General features: G+C 38.9%; 1 protein-coding gene across 1 annotated transcript in view; it reads right to left on the bottom strand.

The window, feature by feature from the left end:
* The window catches only part of igdcc4 (immunoglobulin superfamily, DCC subclass, member 4), an 85404-nt gene that overhangs the window by 3601 nt on the left and 64171 nt on the right, over nt 1-17632 (bottom strand). Inside the window, 13 exon segments of the mRNA XM_067426795.1 lie at nt 938-990; nt 992-1070; nt 1179-1263; nt 1265-1350; nt 2715-2842; nt 4999-5182; nt 5290-5388; nt 5834-6055; nt 8784-8948; nt 10041-10178; nt 13752-13916; nt 15785-16195; nt 16488-16640. Of these exon segments, the coding sequence (XP_067282896.1) occupies nt 938-990; nt 992-1070; nt 1179-1263; nt 1265-1350; nt 2715-2842; nt 4999-5182; nt 5290-5388; nt 5834-6055; nt 8784-8948; nt 10041-10178; nt 13752-13916; nt 15785-16195; nt 16488-16640 (1968 nt within the window).

Here is a 17632-nt window from a genome sequence, read left to right as displayed (position 1 = left end):
TCCCAGTGGGAGTGCTATTAATTGAGTGTCAGTGATGGGCAGAGGCAGATGGCAGTCCACACACACACACACACACACACACACACACACACACACACACACACACACACACACACACACACACACACACACACACACACACACACACACACACACACACACACACACACACACACACACACACCTGCGACAACCTCATGCAGATTCAGAGAAACTTAACAGGCATTATAAACAAGGGGGTTACATTGCCAAAGCAATAGAAAATATTACATACACATAATGATACATACTACAATCAGAAATTAGTGATACTTTAAGGTTCATGTTTTTATCCCAAAAGCTTCCATTTTCTGATGTTCACATATCAAACAAGTTTTTAAAACAATTCTGTAGCTTAAAGAGTACTGCAAGGTCATAGATTTAATTCAGATTAAACGTATATATCCTGAAAACAATGTAAGATTCATATATTGGATAAAAGCATCAATACCAAAGTTAGGTGCAAGTGTAAAGTAAATGTATTTGAATATATTTTATTCGTATATATATATATAGATATATATATATATATTACATAAGAGGTAAAAGTTCACCTGGTGATTTATATATTCATTTTAATTGTATTAATTTAAAATGTCTTATGGCTTTTAAAATTACAGCTCATGAAATGGATTAATCGTATTAATAAATAAGATAAATAAAAAAATCTTACACAGTGAAAAAAACAGAAGCAGTGCTCTGTGCCACTGGTGCTCATTGGATAAACTGGAGGTAAACATCAAATTATGGAAACCAAAGCTTACACAGTGTTTCAATACTGGTTATTGATATCTGATGCTGCAAAGTATTTAATAAACCAAAACAAAATTTGGACCCCAGAAACGTAATATAAACCTTGAGAAACAACCCTTAAAGAAAAAATTATACACATACACACCATATTTCTTTGGAGGAGTATAGACATCCTTCACAGGAGAATATGGTCCACTCCATTTCAGTGCAGGCTCCCATCTTAAAATAATAACGAGTCCCACTCATCAGGCCCTGGACCTCTGCATTGAGGACAGAACCTGAGGGAAGAGAGTGAGACAGAGAAAGATTTATAAGTGGGCCAATAACAATTCTCATATGAAGTACAACACCATGCTTGTTGTTTGTGTGCGTGTTTTTAGGTTCACCATCATGTGTGAGGTTTATCCACAGGTGATCTGGATGGCTGATGTTGCCAGTGTAGAGGATCCAGTAGAACAAAATGACTCCATTTAGGCTCCAGTGGAGGGCGCCAGCTAACCAGAACAGAGAATGAGTCCAGTGCACTCAACTGCATTTCCACAGGAGGAGAGGAGGGTCCACGACAAAAACACACTTTAAACCCGACACACAAAACACCAAAAAGGAAAAAAACAACAACATAATAATTAGGAATGTTAAAGCTGTAGTTCGTAACTTTTTGCACTCTAGTGGTTAATAAACAGAACTGCATGCATCTTGCGGAAGAACATTGCAGCCGGAGCTACTTCTCTCTGTTTATGTCTAGGGCGGTTCACACAGGGACTGTGCTCCTCCGCAGCGGTACCTACCAGACCGCTCTGAAATAGTCCCAATATAAATACTTATTATAAGTGAACCATAATGATTCAGGGTAAGACAAAAACACGGTTAGAAAATGGATTCATGTTGTACATTCTCATTATATAATTTTTGTAAATCTTGAACACAAAAAAAGTTACGGACAGCAGCTTTAATTATTAATCTCCCAATCATTTTGAACCTCAAAATGCACACACGTGCACACACACGCCATCTATTATTTCAGACAAATGTTACTCCTACTTAAAATACTATGGAATTTACCATAGTGGTTACATGGAATGTCAGTTTAGGAGGTTGACAGTAAACTACACTTGATGTAAACAGTAGTGTTCAGCATTAAAAGCTGCTAGCTGCTAATGCTACATAAATATCAAACAAATATGCAGTTTTCTACGAAAAGTACAATTAAATGTTTCTGATGGTATAATGATCGTAGCATGTACAGTCTGTTTTAAAGTATTCTGCTGTGAGTATAATATCAGTTGTTCATTTTTTAAAGTCTCTTCTGAAGTGCCCACTCCTCCTCCCCCCCAAGAGTAGATAAAGCTCCTCTCAGTTAGTCTGACACTAAATCGCTGTTGCTACGTGCTCCTCCCTGCCATCACTTGGCTAGACTGACTGACAAGCTGAAAGACTCTTGGCCAACAAGAGGGGCAATTCCATCTGGGCTTTTAATTAAAGCCAATTATCTCCTTACGCCTCTCCCTATTAATCCCCTAACTGTTAACCTAACACAAACACAATGACTCACAATGACCCACACAACTCTCGCACTCACAGTATACTCACAAATAAGCTTCCATTCATCACTTCTCTCCAACCCCCGTCACCCCCCCCCCCACACACACACACACACACACAATTTACACAAACCTTCAGACACTCACGCTTGTATACGCACTATAATTAAAGCTCTCACTCGCCCACAAACAGACAAAATACAGCGTGAACTCAGCCAGATTCACCAGAAATGAAACTCATGCGTGAAAAAATATTTTTTGGGGGGTGGGGGTGGGGGGGGGGGTGTTTACCATATATCATCTTTAAACTTTCTTTTTCATGTTTTCTTCATTTATTAAGAACAAAGGATCTTTCACAGCATTAAAAAGGGCTGTACTCACGGTCTGGAAGTGTGGATTCTTCCACTGTGCTGCTGAAGGGGCCACTCATATCAACTCCGTTAGACTGTACAGCGATTTCATAGCTAGTGAAGGGCTTTAGTGATCCCAGTAAAATCTCCTGAGAAGAGCTGAAAGACAGTGAAGAAAAATACAGAGGACTGGTTAATAAATAAAGTATTTTTTAATAGTCAACGCTGCTATTTAGAGATAAGTGTGGCTTATATAATGTCTCACATACGACCAATCAAAAGTTTGAGTTAGATAAGATAGGTTTTTGAAATAAGTCTCTTATTCTCACCATGACTGCATTTGTTTAATTACAAATGCATTAAAAAAAGTCATTTTGTGAAATATTATTACTATTTAAAATAACTTTATATTTTAATATATTTACTATATTTTAAAATGTAATTTCTTCTTGTGATGCAAAGCTTACTTTACGACTCCAGTATGCCACTGCAATAATCTTTGATTGATTTTATTAAAGTTCACATCCATCATCATAATTTTACTAGAAAGAAGCTGGCTTGCTTTATCCAGCTGAGAAACGTAGTTTGTGTATAACCTGGCCATACAGTGGGGATGTTTTCATGTTCTGTTCAGTCTGTATTTCACACAGCACGATGTGTGAGGGCTTGCGCTCTTCAGAAACAATGAATAAAAAATTAACCGCAAACTGGCTGCGAACCACTGTTCTCTCTCCCATCTCTGATGTACTACTGACTGATGTCTCATCTAACTGTGAAACAAAAATCACTCTTTTTTTATACAGTCCAACAGCGACACCCATAGGTAAAGTTACAGCGGCAGGCTTGCCTCCCTTGAGCCCACTGACTTTTAACAGACCCCTGAGAATGAATATGGGGGAAAGACACACAAGAGGAGGCAATGGCTCCATCACAATATGATTGTATATGATTGGTTATGATTGGTTCGTGTGATAAATCCTGCGTCATTTGCGTGTCGTCGAATCATCCCGAATGCAGACAAATATGCTGTTAATGAATATATTTTAATATTAATTAATAACTAATATATTAACTAATATATTTTTATATTATCACTCTTTTTAAGTAATATTTATTTAACCAGGAAAATTAAATGTAACGGACATAAATTTACATTTGATATATAATTTTTTTTTGATGATTCACTTTTACATCACTACCGCAGACCACTGATGAACGTATACATATATACACACACAGTGAAGGTCAAAATTATTAGAACACCTCACCGATCTGAAAAAAATAATAATAATAATAATTTGCCTCCAAAGCATGAATTAATTTCATAATGTCCATGAAACAAGCAGATAGCTGCTCTGACCATCAAATATCAGATGAAGTGAGCCACACCGTTTCATCCACTTTTCACTTTAAAATTTGGTATGTCCACCTTTTTCCACTATTATGACACACATCTTTCTGTCAATACATTTCCTCTGAGAATTTCAACACTAATGTTATCCCATATCTTCTGCAACTGAAGCCAAAGGCTTTCCTTTGAATGTACAATAGGTCTGTCCAGTTTCTTTATTTTTATATATAACTCTCCCCAAATATGCTCGATTGGGTTGACTTTTTGAGTCCCTCATTTTCAATGTTCCAGCAGATTCCTTCCGTCACAAGGTTGTTCCGGCAATAGTTAGAGGAATGTTTCGGGCCATTGCCCTTTTGGAAATTAAATTCAGGCCCAATTCCTGAGCAGTTGAACTGCCCAATGTTCTACAGAAATATCCTTCAAGTCCTGCAAACTCTTCAGTTTCCCAGCACCTTATTCACTTTCTCCAGCAAAGACTGTACGACTTTAAGATCCATCTTTTCACACCAAGGACAATTGAGGGACTCAAACACAACTACTAAAAAAGGTTGTAACATTTACTGATGTTCCAGAAGGAAACCCATGCATTAAGTGCCAGGGAGTTGAAAACTTTTGAACCAGATGAAGATTTTTCTAATTTTGTTTAAATATATATATATTTTTTACATTTAATTCTGCCCTTCAGAATGTTTCTCGGAAGACAAATGAAGTACAATTAACCTTGATCTTTAAATTCAATAAGTGTTCACCCCCCAGCTCTTACAATAATGCATCATAACACACAGTATTGAGAATCGTAGATTTTAAAATAGATGATCTCTAAATGGCCAAATACTGGTAAATAATTGCTGGATGAAAGACTGCATAAGAAAACAGTATGGTGGAGATATGTGCCTCTTTTTTTAAAATGACTATTTATAATTCGACTATGCATTAATATTTTTGTGTATATGCATGGTACCTGGTATAGTATGAGACCAGTGATGCGTTGCGTATTCCTGCGGGGCTGTAGCGGATAGTGTAGTTGATGATTCGCACGTTGCTAAAGTGCGGTTTCTCCCAGCGGAGCCAGATAGAGGTGGAACTATTCGCACGAGCTTTGACGCTGATGGGTGGCAATGGTGGGAGAGACTTTGTTGTCCACACTAAGAAAAGGATACACACGCACACACAAATTTACTCAGATTTAAATCTACAGGACTGGTAGATATGATATTATCTATCAATTTCTTCTCATCATAACCAAACGCACCTTGTGTGAGCTTCTCTGTTCTGCCCTTCCAGACAGCAGGATAACCCTCAGTCTGTTTATTAAACGCCCAAACCTTCACCTCGTACAGCCGATCAGGAGCTGAAACAAACCAATCACATGTGGTCTTATTGTAAAGCATTTCGCATATTGCATACTTTGCATTTGATTAATTTCAGTTATTTTATCCCATCAAGTTAAACTAAATAAAAATTATAAATGTTGTCTTAGAAAACAGCTGAAATAAAATAACTTTAATATAAGATAAATAAAATAAGATTTATATATATTATTTTATTTAAGTTAACACTTATTTTCTTAAGCTCCTCATTGTTCAGTATTGTTTGTGACTAACAATAAATAATAATACTAACAAAAAAACATTTCTGGATAACCTGCTTTTGAGTTATTATATAAACCGTGTGTTATTGTGATCTTTTTTTGGCATTTCTTCATCATGTTTGAACTAAATGCGACAATATTCAGTATCAAGAATATTGTTTTGTGAGAGTAAAGCATATGTGAAAAGTAAATGCTCAACTCTCACCAAGACCTGAGACCTCATGGTGTTTAACTCTCTTCCTCAGTTTGATCTGTTGAATCCTCTCATTGATCACAGGCTTCTCCTCATTGGTCAGCTCCTCTCCATCCACCTCCCAGCAGGAAAGCTTGTAGCCGGTGATTTGAGTGTGATTGGGCGGCGGCTGCCATGTGACATGGAGGGAATGCATTTTGGCTCTCACTTTGAGCTCAGTGGGAGCAAAGAGCACTGGGAAAAACAACAAAGGCAGTTAGTGAGAATAGCAGTGTGTATTTTGTTGTGTGCACACTCGCAAGGCTTTACAGATTTTCCACAAAAAATATTAAGCAGTACAACTGTGATTATTCAACAATAATAAGAAATCATCATATTATAATGATTTCTGTAAGATCATGTGACTCTGGCTATTTTTACATGCACAACTGTTCTTTCAACCAGACTGAATTCAATCTGATTGATGAATCTGCATGTAGTGTTTACATGAACGCTAAACAAAGTGATCGGGTTTATGTGAGCATTTATTTGTCAAAAGCTTAAAATGGAATTGATTTTTTGCGCACATCACTGCAAAAAATAAACAATGTTTCCAGTCGTTTGCGCATAACAACTATTCTTCTACATTGGTTCTTTATTTGTTTTAAACAGCAGACTTAATATGTATCCATTTCTGGTCATAATTTGGAGACAATGAGCATATAAACCGTTTTGTTTTACTGCTTATATTTATCACACAGTAAAAATGCCCCACCCCGTGCCGAGAACAAGTTGTCTGTGGATGAGAATCCGAAACAAGTAATGGTGGGATGTTTTCCTTCTCCACAGACGCTGAGTGAAAGGAGATTTTACAATGACAGGACACTCATTTATGTAACTTTTTCCAACAATGTTTATTCAACATCAAGTGTTTACATGTTCTCTCGATCGGATTAGAAAAGGAATAAACCCCTCCTTTTAATCGGATTCTGATTAAATTAATTTGGATTCGATTAATGTGTTTACATGAAGTCCAACTGAGCCGTCAATCCGATTACTAATGGAATATATGGTTGCATGTAAATTGCACCATAAAATATATTTTAAAAGATAGAATAACTGGGTGCGAAGATCAGTCAAAATTGCAATAATTTAACTGATTGAGCTATATGTGCTTTGTTGGGGGGAAAAAATCATTAAGGACACACAAACAAGTGTGGATCTTTAGTTTTACACTTTAAAATGTATTAAACTAATAAACAGTTATTTTAATTTGTAATTATATTTCACAATATTACAGTTTTTTTTCTTCTTCTTCTGTATTTATGATCAGAAAAAAAGCCATTAGCCTTGGTGAGCATAAGCCGAACCCAAACCTTGAACAGTATTACACTATATTGCCAAAAGTATTGGGACACCTCTCCAAATCATTGAATTCAGGTGTTCCAAACACTTCCATGGCCACAGGAATATAAAATCAAGCACCTAGGCATGCAGACTGCTTCAACAAACACTTGTGAAAGAATGGGTTGCTTTCAGGAGCTCAGTGAATTCAAGCGTGGAACCGTGATAGGTTTCCACCTGTTCATAGTCCATTCATGAAATTTCCTCAATACTAAATATTCCATGGTCAACTGTTAGTGGTATTATAACAAAGTGGAAGCAATTGGGAACAACAGCAAATCAGCCACAGAGTGGTAAGCCAAATAGAATCACAAAGCAGGGTCAGCGCATGCTGAGGTGCAGAAATCACCAACTTTCTGTAGAGTCAATAGCTACAGACCTCCAAACTTCCTGTGGCCTTCAGATTAGCTCATGGTAGAGAGCTTCATGGAATGGGTTTCCATGGCAGAAGAGTTATGTCCAAGCTATACATTACCAATTGCAATGCAAAGTATCGGATGCAGTTGTGTAAAGCACGCCACCATTAGACTCACTAGCAGTGGTGACAAGTTCTCTGTAGTGACGAATCACACTTCTCTGTCTGGCAATCTGATTGACGAGTCTGGATTTGGTGGTTGAAAGGAGAATGATACTTACCTGGTTACAATGTGCCAAGTGTAAAGTTTGGTAGAGGAAGGAGTATGGTATGGTGTTATTTTTCAGGGGTGGTGCTTGGCCCCTTAGTTCCAGTGAAAGGAACACTTAATGCTTCAGCATACAATACATTTTGGACAATTTCATGTTCCTAACTTTGTGGGAACAGTTTGAGAATTTCCTCTTCCTGTTCCAATATGACTGTGCACGAGTGCACAAAGCAAGGTCCATAAAGACATGGATGAGCGAGTTTGGTGTGGAGGAACTTGACTTGCCTGCACAGAGTCCTGACCTCAACCCGATAGAAAACCTTTGGGATGAATTGAAGTAGAGACTGCTAGCCAGGCCTTTTTGTCCAACATAAGTGCCTGACCTCACAAATGTGCTTCTAGAAGAATGGCCAAAAATTCCCATAAACACAATCCTTAACCTTGTGAAAAGCCTTCCAAGAAGAGATGAAGTTGTTATAGCTGCAAAGGGTGGGCCAACTCCATATTAAACCCTACGGATTAAGAATGGGATGTCATTAAATTTCATGTGCATGTAAAGAAAGCCATCCCAAAACTTTTGGCAATATAGTATATATGTAAAACCTTGTACAAAAAGATCTGAACATTGTACCAGGTCGGACAAGATCTAAACACACAAAACAATAAATTCATTTGTTTTGCACACAAAACAATTACTGGGGATAAAGCATGTGGTGACATTAAGTTCAAAACATTCCGCTTATGAACACTACGTAAAGTATTTGGCCCATGTCTGATAATGTCCAGAATTAAGTGTGAGGCATAAGGGAGGTCATTGTTGTTTTAGGGGGATCAATGGCCCCCCGGACGCCCCTTGGAGGCGCCACTGCATACAAGTTTAACCCTGAGAGAGTTTAAACTGGTATCTATATGGATATAGTGCATTTGCTTATGACTGCATTTTCATGTTTACTCACCCTGAGTAAGGTTTGGTGTGTGGTGCGAGGCCCACTCAGAAGGCTGACTGAACCCAGCTTGTGTTCCCGCCGCAATCCGGAGCTGGTACGTTTGATTTGGTTTCAGATCCCTTAGAGTCACCTGTGTCTCATTCCCACCTACTTCCACAGAGTATATGTGATCCGCTGTAGGGCACACACACACAAACACGGGCCAGGAAATAAGTTTGCCAGTGGAAATCATTTCTGCAGCTGGCTGATAAAAAGCATGAACAATGGGTGTCTGAATTGACTTTGGTGCTGTCTCTTATTCTGTGTCACAGGCCATCAGACTGAATCTGTCTTTTGTTCCACCTTTATTACTGTTCATTAAGCATCCAGAGCTCTAATAGAGCAAAAGCAATCATCCATGTCTTTGTCATTCAGCTCAAAATCCCCGACATGCATGCTGCCCTACTAGCGACTGCAGATAAATGCTCAAACCTACACATTCAGCAGCTAACATGAATATATCAACATGTGTCAAGGCAAAACCTTACACACACTCCTCATAAATCTTAACCCTATGTAACCTAACTGTATCTTATTTGATACACACATTTCTAAATCATTCTAAATTATCAACATGATAAAAACTTTATAAAAACCCTGTAGTACATAATCTTCTACATGCCTTCTGTAGTCTGGTTGTTAAAACATGTAAAATCTTTTATATTATTAGTAACATTTAAAAATGAACACTTACTAGATTGATGCTGGTTTACTTGATCCATACACATACACAAAGGCATGCACGCTTTTGAGTTAACTGTAAATTTACTGTATTTGTACATCTTTCAAACATCATTGTATTGCATTGCATAATGTGTTTTGTCCCCAACAACTAAACCAGAGCTCTGGTCATAAAAAATAAACACTTATATATCATCTTACAAAGACATATTATAAAATGGCAGAGTTACAGCTGATAAATGTATGCATTTTATTAAAATAGTCTGCTATACTATTAAAAATATATATCTTTAATTTACATTACAAGCTATCAGAATGTTGTAAATCAAATAGCATATTTTTGTTAACTTTGGGCCTTTGAACAAAACTGAGGTGTTTTTTCCCCTTATCGCGCTTACACTCCATAGTCTCCCCATATCATACTATATGAGCCATTAAACCCTGATGTATTATATGATATACAAAAAACCCAGATGTGAACTTTTTAGATTTAAAACGATTTTCAAGTGTTAACACTGCAGGGGTTTGTAGATGGCGCTGTCTTACCCTGCTCTAGTGCTCTGTAGTCAATGCGGTAGCGAGTGATGGCTCCACGGCTCAGCTGTGAGGAGAGGGGCAGCCACATGACTCTGATGTCAGTGGAAGATGTGCTCAGCAGGGACAGCTGCGGTGAAGCGCTGGGAACTGCAGAGAACAAAAAGCAAATAAAGATTTACAAAACAGTAGTTATCTCAATTGACAGACTATACACCATACTATGCACTATGTATTATGTAGTGTATGCATTTTATAAGGATATTTTGTCATCCAGCATTAGAGTCTAAAAGCCCCTCCCCTCCCCTCCAATAATGCTATAAAGCATTTTCTGTAAAGCTGCATAAAAACCATATGAATTGTGAAAAGCACTATACAAATATACTCAAATGAAAGTTACGCTAGGTAAGGAAGGCTGCAACAGTGCATGAAGTGTCCATTATTCCACAGTTTTTCAGTTAAATAAGAGCATAATCTGGGTATCTTCATCTTGACCATACAACTCTTGACTCTTCCAAAAACTTCATCTTGTCGGAATTGTCAATGTGTACTCACACTGTTTATACTAGAAAATGGCATAGAATAGTAGCCTGACAAGCCAGACCCACATCAAGATGTTTGGTCTGGAAACTCACCATAGACAGGGCTCAATCCGAGGGGGCGGGATAAACGGTTGTCTTTCAAACTCCCTCTGCACGTGATAGGATAACGCTACAACCAACCAGAGCAACGAAGGTGAAGCAGAGCTCGCTGACTGATTAAACATTCGCCGTATCCGGTCGGCTAAACTACGAACACATCTTCCCTTTTTAAGAATGACTTCAGTGCCGCTCTTTGTTCTTTTCTCAGAGAAAAGCTTAAAGGGGGGGTGAAACACTCAGTTTCAGTCAGTGTCATGTCAATCTTGAGTACCTATAGAGTAGCATTGCATCCTGCATATCTCCGAAAAGTCTTTATTTTTTTTATAATTATATAAGAAAGATGCGCTGTTCCGAGTCTTTCCGAAAAAAGCCGAGCGGGTGGGGGCGTGTCGTGTGAGCGGAGCTAAATAATGACGTGTGCAGCAGCGCGCTGCAGTGAGGAAAGTGAGTCACTCTGTGAGGAAAGTGATTCGCTCTGTGAGGAAAGTGATTCGCCCGCCGCGTGAGGAAAGTGATTCGCTCTGTGAGGAAAGTGATTCGCTCTGTGAGGAAAGTGATTCGCTCAGTGAGGAAAGTGATTCGCCCGCCGCGTGAGGAAAGTGAGTCGCTCCGTGAGGAAAGTGATTCGCTCTGTGAGGAAAGTGATTCGCTCAGTGAGGAAAGTGATTCGCCCGCCGCGTGAGGAAAGTGAGTCGCTCTGTGAGGAAAGTGATTCGCTCAGTGAGGAAAGTGATTCGCTCAGTGAGGAAAGTGATTCGCCTGCCGCATGAGGAAAGTGAGTCGCTCTGTGAGCAAAGTGATTCGCCCGTCGCGTGAGGAAAGTGCTAATACAGATCGACCGCCGGCCTATCAGTGGGTAAGTCAGTAGCTACTGGTTATATCACCTGTTTAGCATCCTACAAGCCAGCGCTTTGATGGGCGTAGCCTGTTGCTTTCGCTCTCTCCCTCGCTCTCTCTCACGCGCTTCCGGTAGAATTGTCCGTAAGGCCCATACAAGGAAATTCCGCCCCCGTTAACGTCAAAGGGGACGCATGATCTCAAAAAACTTGCCGAAACTTATGACTAACCGGAAGTAGTATTTTTGACAAAGAAATACTCCCATCAAACGTCCACCTTAACTTTTGAAACTTTGTCTATGTTTAGTATGGGATTCCAAGTCTTTAACAGTGTAAAAAGATCAGTATGCATGAAACAGCATTTCACCCCCCCTTTAACTCCAAGTCTTCCACAGTCGCGGTCAAAGCTGATTCGAAAGACCGCCGCCGTTCGCCAGTTTCTGTGTTTACTAGAAGCACGCAAATGCAACTCGGCCGTCGTCATTATGGCCCCGCCGCGGACTCTATACATGATGTGATTGGGCCATCCAGCTCAGAATGGTATTGGGAGTTCCTAGACGACACTTGCGGGCAAATTAAATTTGCTGCCGCTAGGGTGCGTCTAGATTTCTAGGCTAATAGAATAGAGCATAAGTATGCAAATCTAGAGGGGCATCGAGGGTACATATTGGCCACAAATGGGGATGGTAGAAATACTCTTCTGAAACCAAAAATGCAAACGGGACACCCTACACTACGGTCTTGTGAACATGGTGGCCATTGTAAATCCGCAAGACAGCAAGTCACAGAAAAAGTGTCCTATTAGTGTCTATTACACAGGTCATTTGAGATTAAAAAAAAATGTTCTTTGGGCACCAGAGGGCAGCCATATGATCGAAAACTGCTTATGTGTCTAACTTATTTTTCCATGCAGAAGTAAGCTATTTCCTGTGAATGTTGGAGACTTCAGATTAGACTAGAAGCTAAATAACAGATTAAACTAGAAGAATAACACAGTGCAGTAAATGAAAAAAAAAAAAAAACTATTTTTGGTAAAACTCGTTTATGATTATGATAATAAATTATATGATAAATACCAGTTTGCAACATCAAGCAGCATAACAGGCAGTTTTTTTGTACAGCTAAGTGGCTGACAATGGAAATCTTACACATTTAAAATATAAATGGCAACACTTGCTTTTACATAAAAAAAATTAGGTGCATGTCTAATAAATTTGCAATATGTTTATTTCAGCAACAGTGGATTTTTTTTAGACTAGAAATCTAGACGCACACTAGCGGCAGCAAATCTAATCTGCCGCGAGTGTCGTCTAGCAACTCTCAATACACTTCTGAGCTTTAAACGGCAAACTCTGGTCGGGCCAATCACATCGTGTATAGAGTCGGCGGGCGGGGCTTAACATAATGAGGCTGAGTTCAGCTTGCGTGCTACTAGTAAATAGCCTAGAAATCTAGACGCACCCTAGCGGCAGCAAATTTAATCTGCCCGCAAGTGTCGTCTAGGAACTCTCAATACCCTTCTGAGCTGTATTCCACTCACTCTGGACGGGCCAATCACATCGTGTATAGAGTTGGCGGGCGGGGCCATAATGACGACGGCCGAGTTGCGCTTGCGTGCTTCTTGTAAACACAGAAACTGGCGAACTGCTGCGATCTTTCGAATCAGCTTTTACTGCGATTCTGGAAGACTTGGAGTTAAGCTTTTCTCTGAGAAAAGAACAAAGAACGGCACTGAAGTCATTCTTAAAAAGGGAAGATGTGTTCGGAGTTTAGCCGACCGGTGAATGTTTAATCTGTCAACAAGCTCTGTTTCACCTTCGTTGCTCTGGTTGGTTGTAGCGCTATCCTATCGCGTGTAGAGGGAGTTTGAAAGACAACCCTTTATCCCGCCCCTCAGATTGAGCTGTCAATGGTGAGTTTCCAGACCAAACATCTTGATGTGGGTCTGGCTTGTCAGGCTAACTAGTAAACACAGAAGCTGGCGAACGGCGGTCTTTCGAATCAGCTTTGCGAAAAAAATCATACTGCTTCTGGTTGATTTGTCACAATGTAAATGGCCTAGCATTGGTCAAGTCTAGCACATTGCATACAGCATTATGCATTGCTTGTAAAGTTATATGTCGCAGTAGGTTGTTATTCCATGTATGCAGAAAATGTGCATTTTATGCAAAGTATACATATCATACAAATACCACTTTTCTTATCACATTAAAAACCTGACCTTTAACCCAATAGGCAGTGCTCACCATCCTCTAGCATCTCCACAGTAACAGGCTGTGACGGGCGGCTGGCCCCCATGGGTGAGTATGCCACTACATAGAAGGTGTAGGCTGTGTGAGGGAGCAGCTCCTTTACATGCAGCTCTGTGGTGTCGTTATTCACTGCAAACTGATACTCCATGTTGTCTGAGCCTGTAAACACACAATTTATAGTACACACAAATAGTACATTTGCTTTTTTTAAAATTGTGATCTGAACCAAAATATATATTTTTTCTGACAGTCCTTTAAGTATGAGTTTCTAAATGAGGAGAAGAGCGACCCCATCAATAACAGCCAGAGCTTACATTACTTATGGCTTGTGGTTCTGTACAGCAGCGATCTATGAAGTGGATTGGCTTCGGTAAAGTAATGAGACAGGATTTTTCTCTGTGGACTGATCCACTTAAACTGGCTACACTCAGTGTAATGAGAAACACTGCAGGTCAAACAGGGACTCCAGTAACTAAACAGGAAAGAGCTCACAGAAAGTTTAGGAAATTTGAGAACAAGAGATCCTTTTTCAAATGTTGTCCCAATGTGTTATTTTAGTAATATTTATATATTTATTTTGAATTTAAGGGATAGTTAACCAAAAAATAAAAATGAGATTTTTATCTGCGTACCCCCAGAGCATTCCAAGATGTAAGTGTTTTTGTTTCTTTAGTAGAACACAAATTAAGATTTTTAACTCCAACCGTTGCACTGTGACATATAATGCATGTCAATGGGGTGTAATTCTATGAGAAAGAAAAAAAACATCAACTTCATATTAAACCCTGCGGCTTGTGACGACACATTGATGTCTTAAAACACGAAACGATCGGTTTGTGTGAGAAACTGAACAGTACACAATTACAAGATATGACGTCCAATACATCACGTCCGCCGCTTGTATCCCATTGACCTTACCCAGCGGAAGTGATGGCGCGCTCGTGGCTGTTGTACATAGTGTTGTATTTGAGGCACAAAATGATATAAATACTGTTCGGTGTCTTGAGACATCAATGGTCTTAAGATATCAATGTGTCGTCACAAGCCACAGGGTATAATTTGAAGTTGTTTGTGCATGTTTTTTTTTTTTTACTCTCATAGAATTACACCCCATTCAAATGCATTATACAACTGACAGACTGCACCGGTTCGAGTTAAAAATCTTCATTTGTGTTCTACTGAAGAAACAAATAACCTCACTATCTCACTGTAAAAAAAAAAAAAAAAAAAAATTCAGTTGGCCAAATTGAATTTCTGTGAATTGATGCAATTTAATTCACTGAAATTCAATGTGGCCAACTGAAAAATTTAGATGTGATCAATCACTAGAACATTTTCAATTGGAGACCTGATTTTTTTTTACAGTGCTCGGATGCTCTGGCCTGGGGGTAAGCAGATAAACATCACATTTTCATTTTTTGGTGAACGATCCCTTTAACCTTTTAATATTTTAGTTTGTTTTAGTAATTTTGTTATTTACTTTAGTATTAGTTTTTAGTTTTTTTTTTCAATATATATTTGTATTTAATTTTAGTATAAGTCATTTTAGTATTTAAATTCAGTTAGTTGCCAAAACAACATTTTTAATTTTCACTTTACAAATTTCGTTTTAATTATACATGTAATATTTATATTTGATTCTATTTCAACTTTATTTCAATTGAAGAAAATTATTGTTAATAGTTTTAGTTAAGAACACTAATTTAAACACATTATGAATATGGTTGGGAACCAAATTATTTATTCAGCAGCATTACATCACCACTACTGACACAGTATTGACACCACTAACGTGGAGTATAACCCAACCAGTGTACTTTGATTACAGAATAATGTCTCTTATCAGCTGGTTCTTTTTAGTGAATCGAACATAAAGTTTACAACCAACTGTCAGACTTGCTGTAAATCAACTAAAGTAATTATTGACAGTTTGACAATGTATAGATAAAGATATACATATTGCAGTTGGTCAGTAGCATTCTATAAAAAAATAATCAATTATATATATATATATAAAATTCTCTCACCTGCCGTGCGTTGGTAGTGTACTGAGAAGCCAATGATCTGATCACTATTGTATTCAGGTGGGTCCCAGGTGAGCAGTGCTGAAGTGCTAGAGTGGGGGGTGGCCGACACATGACGAGGGGGGCTAGGCAGCCCCTCCCTCACGATGACGGACAGCTTGGCGGTGGCACAGGCGGTACCCAGGCTGTTGGCAGCAATACACTGGTAGTATCCCGCATCGTCCAGCCGCAGCTGGTTGATGAGAAGAACTCCGGGGTTCTGAGTCTTAACCCGGGCATTAGACTGGACCGGTTCTCCATTCCTAAGCCAGCGCAGAGCAGGGGGAGGGTCACCAGAACTATTACACACAAACCGAGCTGTATTCCCCCGGGATAGGGACACTGCCTCTGGGGGCTGGAGGATGACTGGTGGAGCTGAACAGAATGAGAGTGAGGATAAAAAAATACAGCGAGAAGGGATTTAAAAGAGAATCATATAGAAATATTCATACAACTATACAACACAGTTCAATTTAACACATTAGGTACAACCAACTAACGGAGGTTAATGTTACTAATATATAAACATGCTATTGTTCATAATTAATTATGCATGATGCATTATATACAGTCCCTCAGTAATGTATCTAGGAATCATTCAAAATATGCAGGCTCAGTTATAAGAAAACACACACACACACACACACACACACACACACACAATTACCCAGTACTCGAAGTTCAGCAGGAGATGACACGAAATCTCTGGTCTTGGGTTTGTTGGCACGACACACATACACTCCAGCATGGTGACTGCGGGTGTCAGGAATCACTAGGTTGGTTGCCAGGACAACCACATCTGTAGCTATAGGCTTCCCATCTATGCATCCCAGAGGAGTGGTTGTGTAAAAAAACACAAAAAAAAAACCCCATAAGATAAGATAAACTGACACATTCGTCATGAATACAAAAGAAATGGCACAGTTAAAAAGGCCATATTCGAGATTTTAAGTCTTTACTCTAATTTTAGCCCTAGTATTCAAGTACGTTGTGCACTATTAAACAAAATGACAAGTAGCTAAAGGAGTAGTCGGTCATCTATTCACCCTCACATTGTTTCAAACAATGTGAACACAGTACAATTAAAATTAATGGGGATTGAAGGTTTAAAGTTTCATTAAAGGACACAAAAGCACCATAAAATTCTAAAGAAAATTTTTTCCATAGAACTTTTCTATTTTTGTGATCCTTGGCAGAAAGAAAGTGCAAGTATGTGTGTGTATGGAACAACATGAAGGTCCCACAATGCTCAAAGATGTTTAATTTTAAGAGAATGATCCATTTAAACTGTTAAAAATGTGTTTCACAAACACTGCGTAGTATCCTATACTGGTGTGCGATGAGTAATGTGAACCGACAGAGGTCAGTACAGCACTGGGGAGGTACGGCATGCATTAACGATTCCTAGACACGGACCGTCTGAGGCTGCCATATTAGCACTCAAACAAAGAAAAAAAGACACCTTCTGCAATTTACAACATCTTGTTAATTTTTTATGAAACCTAATGAGAATAATGCTCTCAGCTATACAGCCTTTCACTGTGGAGGAAAGAGGACAAAATGAGGTCCGTAATGAACCTGGATGAAAGCAGTAACAGTGGTGGAGGTGAAGGGTGGGGGGTAGTTGGGGTGTCTGCTGCAGCAGAGCCACGTGTCTATAAAGCAAACATATAAGCTCACTCTATAAATCACAAATATGTGGGGATCATTTACTACATTGTTCTATGTAAGCATTCCAAGTTCACTGTGGTCACAAAAACAAATTATAATTTGGTCATTCAGCAAACACTTTCATCCGAAACAACAATGCAC

The sequence above is a fragment of the Pseudorasbora parva genome, chromosome 1 (assembly GCF_024679245.1).
Source record: "Pseudorasbora parva isolate DD20220531a chromosome 1, ASM2467924v1, whole genome shotgun sequence".
Classification (NCBI taxonomy): domain Eukaryota; kingdom Metazoa; phylum Chordata; class Actinopteri; order Cypriniformes; family Gobionidae; genus Pseudorasbora; species Pseudorasbora parva.
This window is presented reverse-complemented; position numbering and strand designations above follow the sequence as displayed.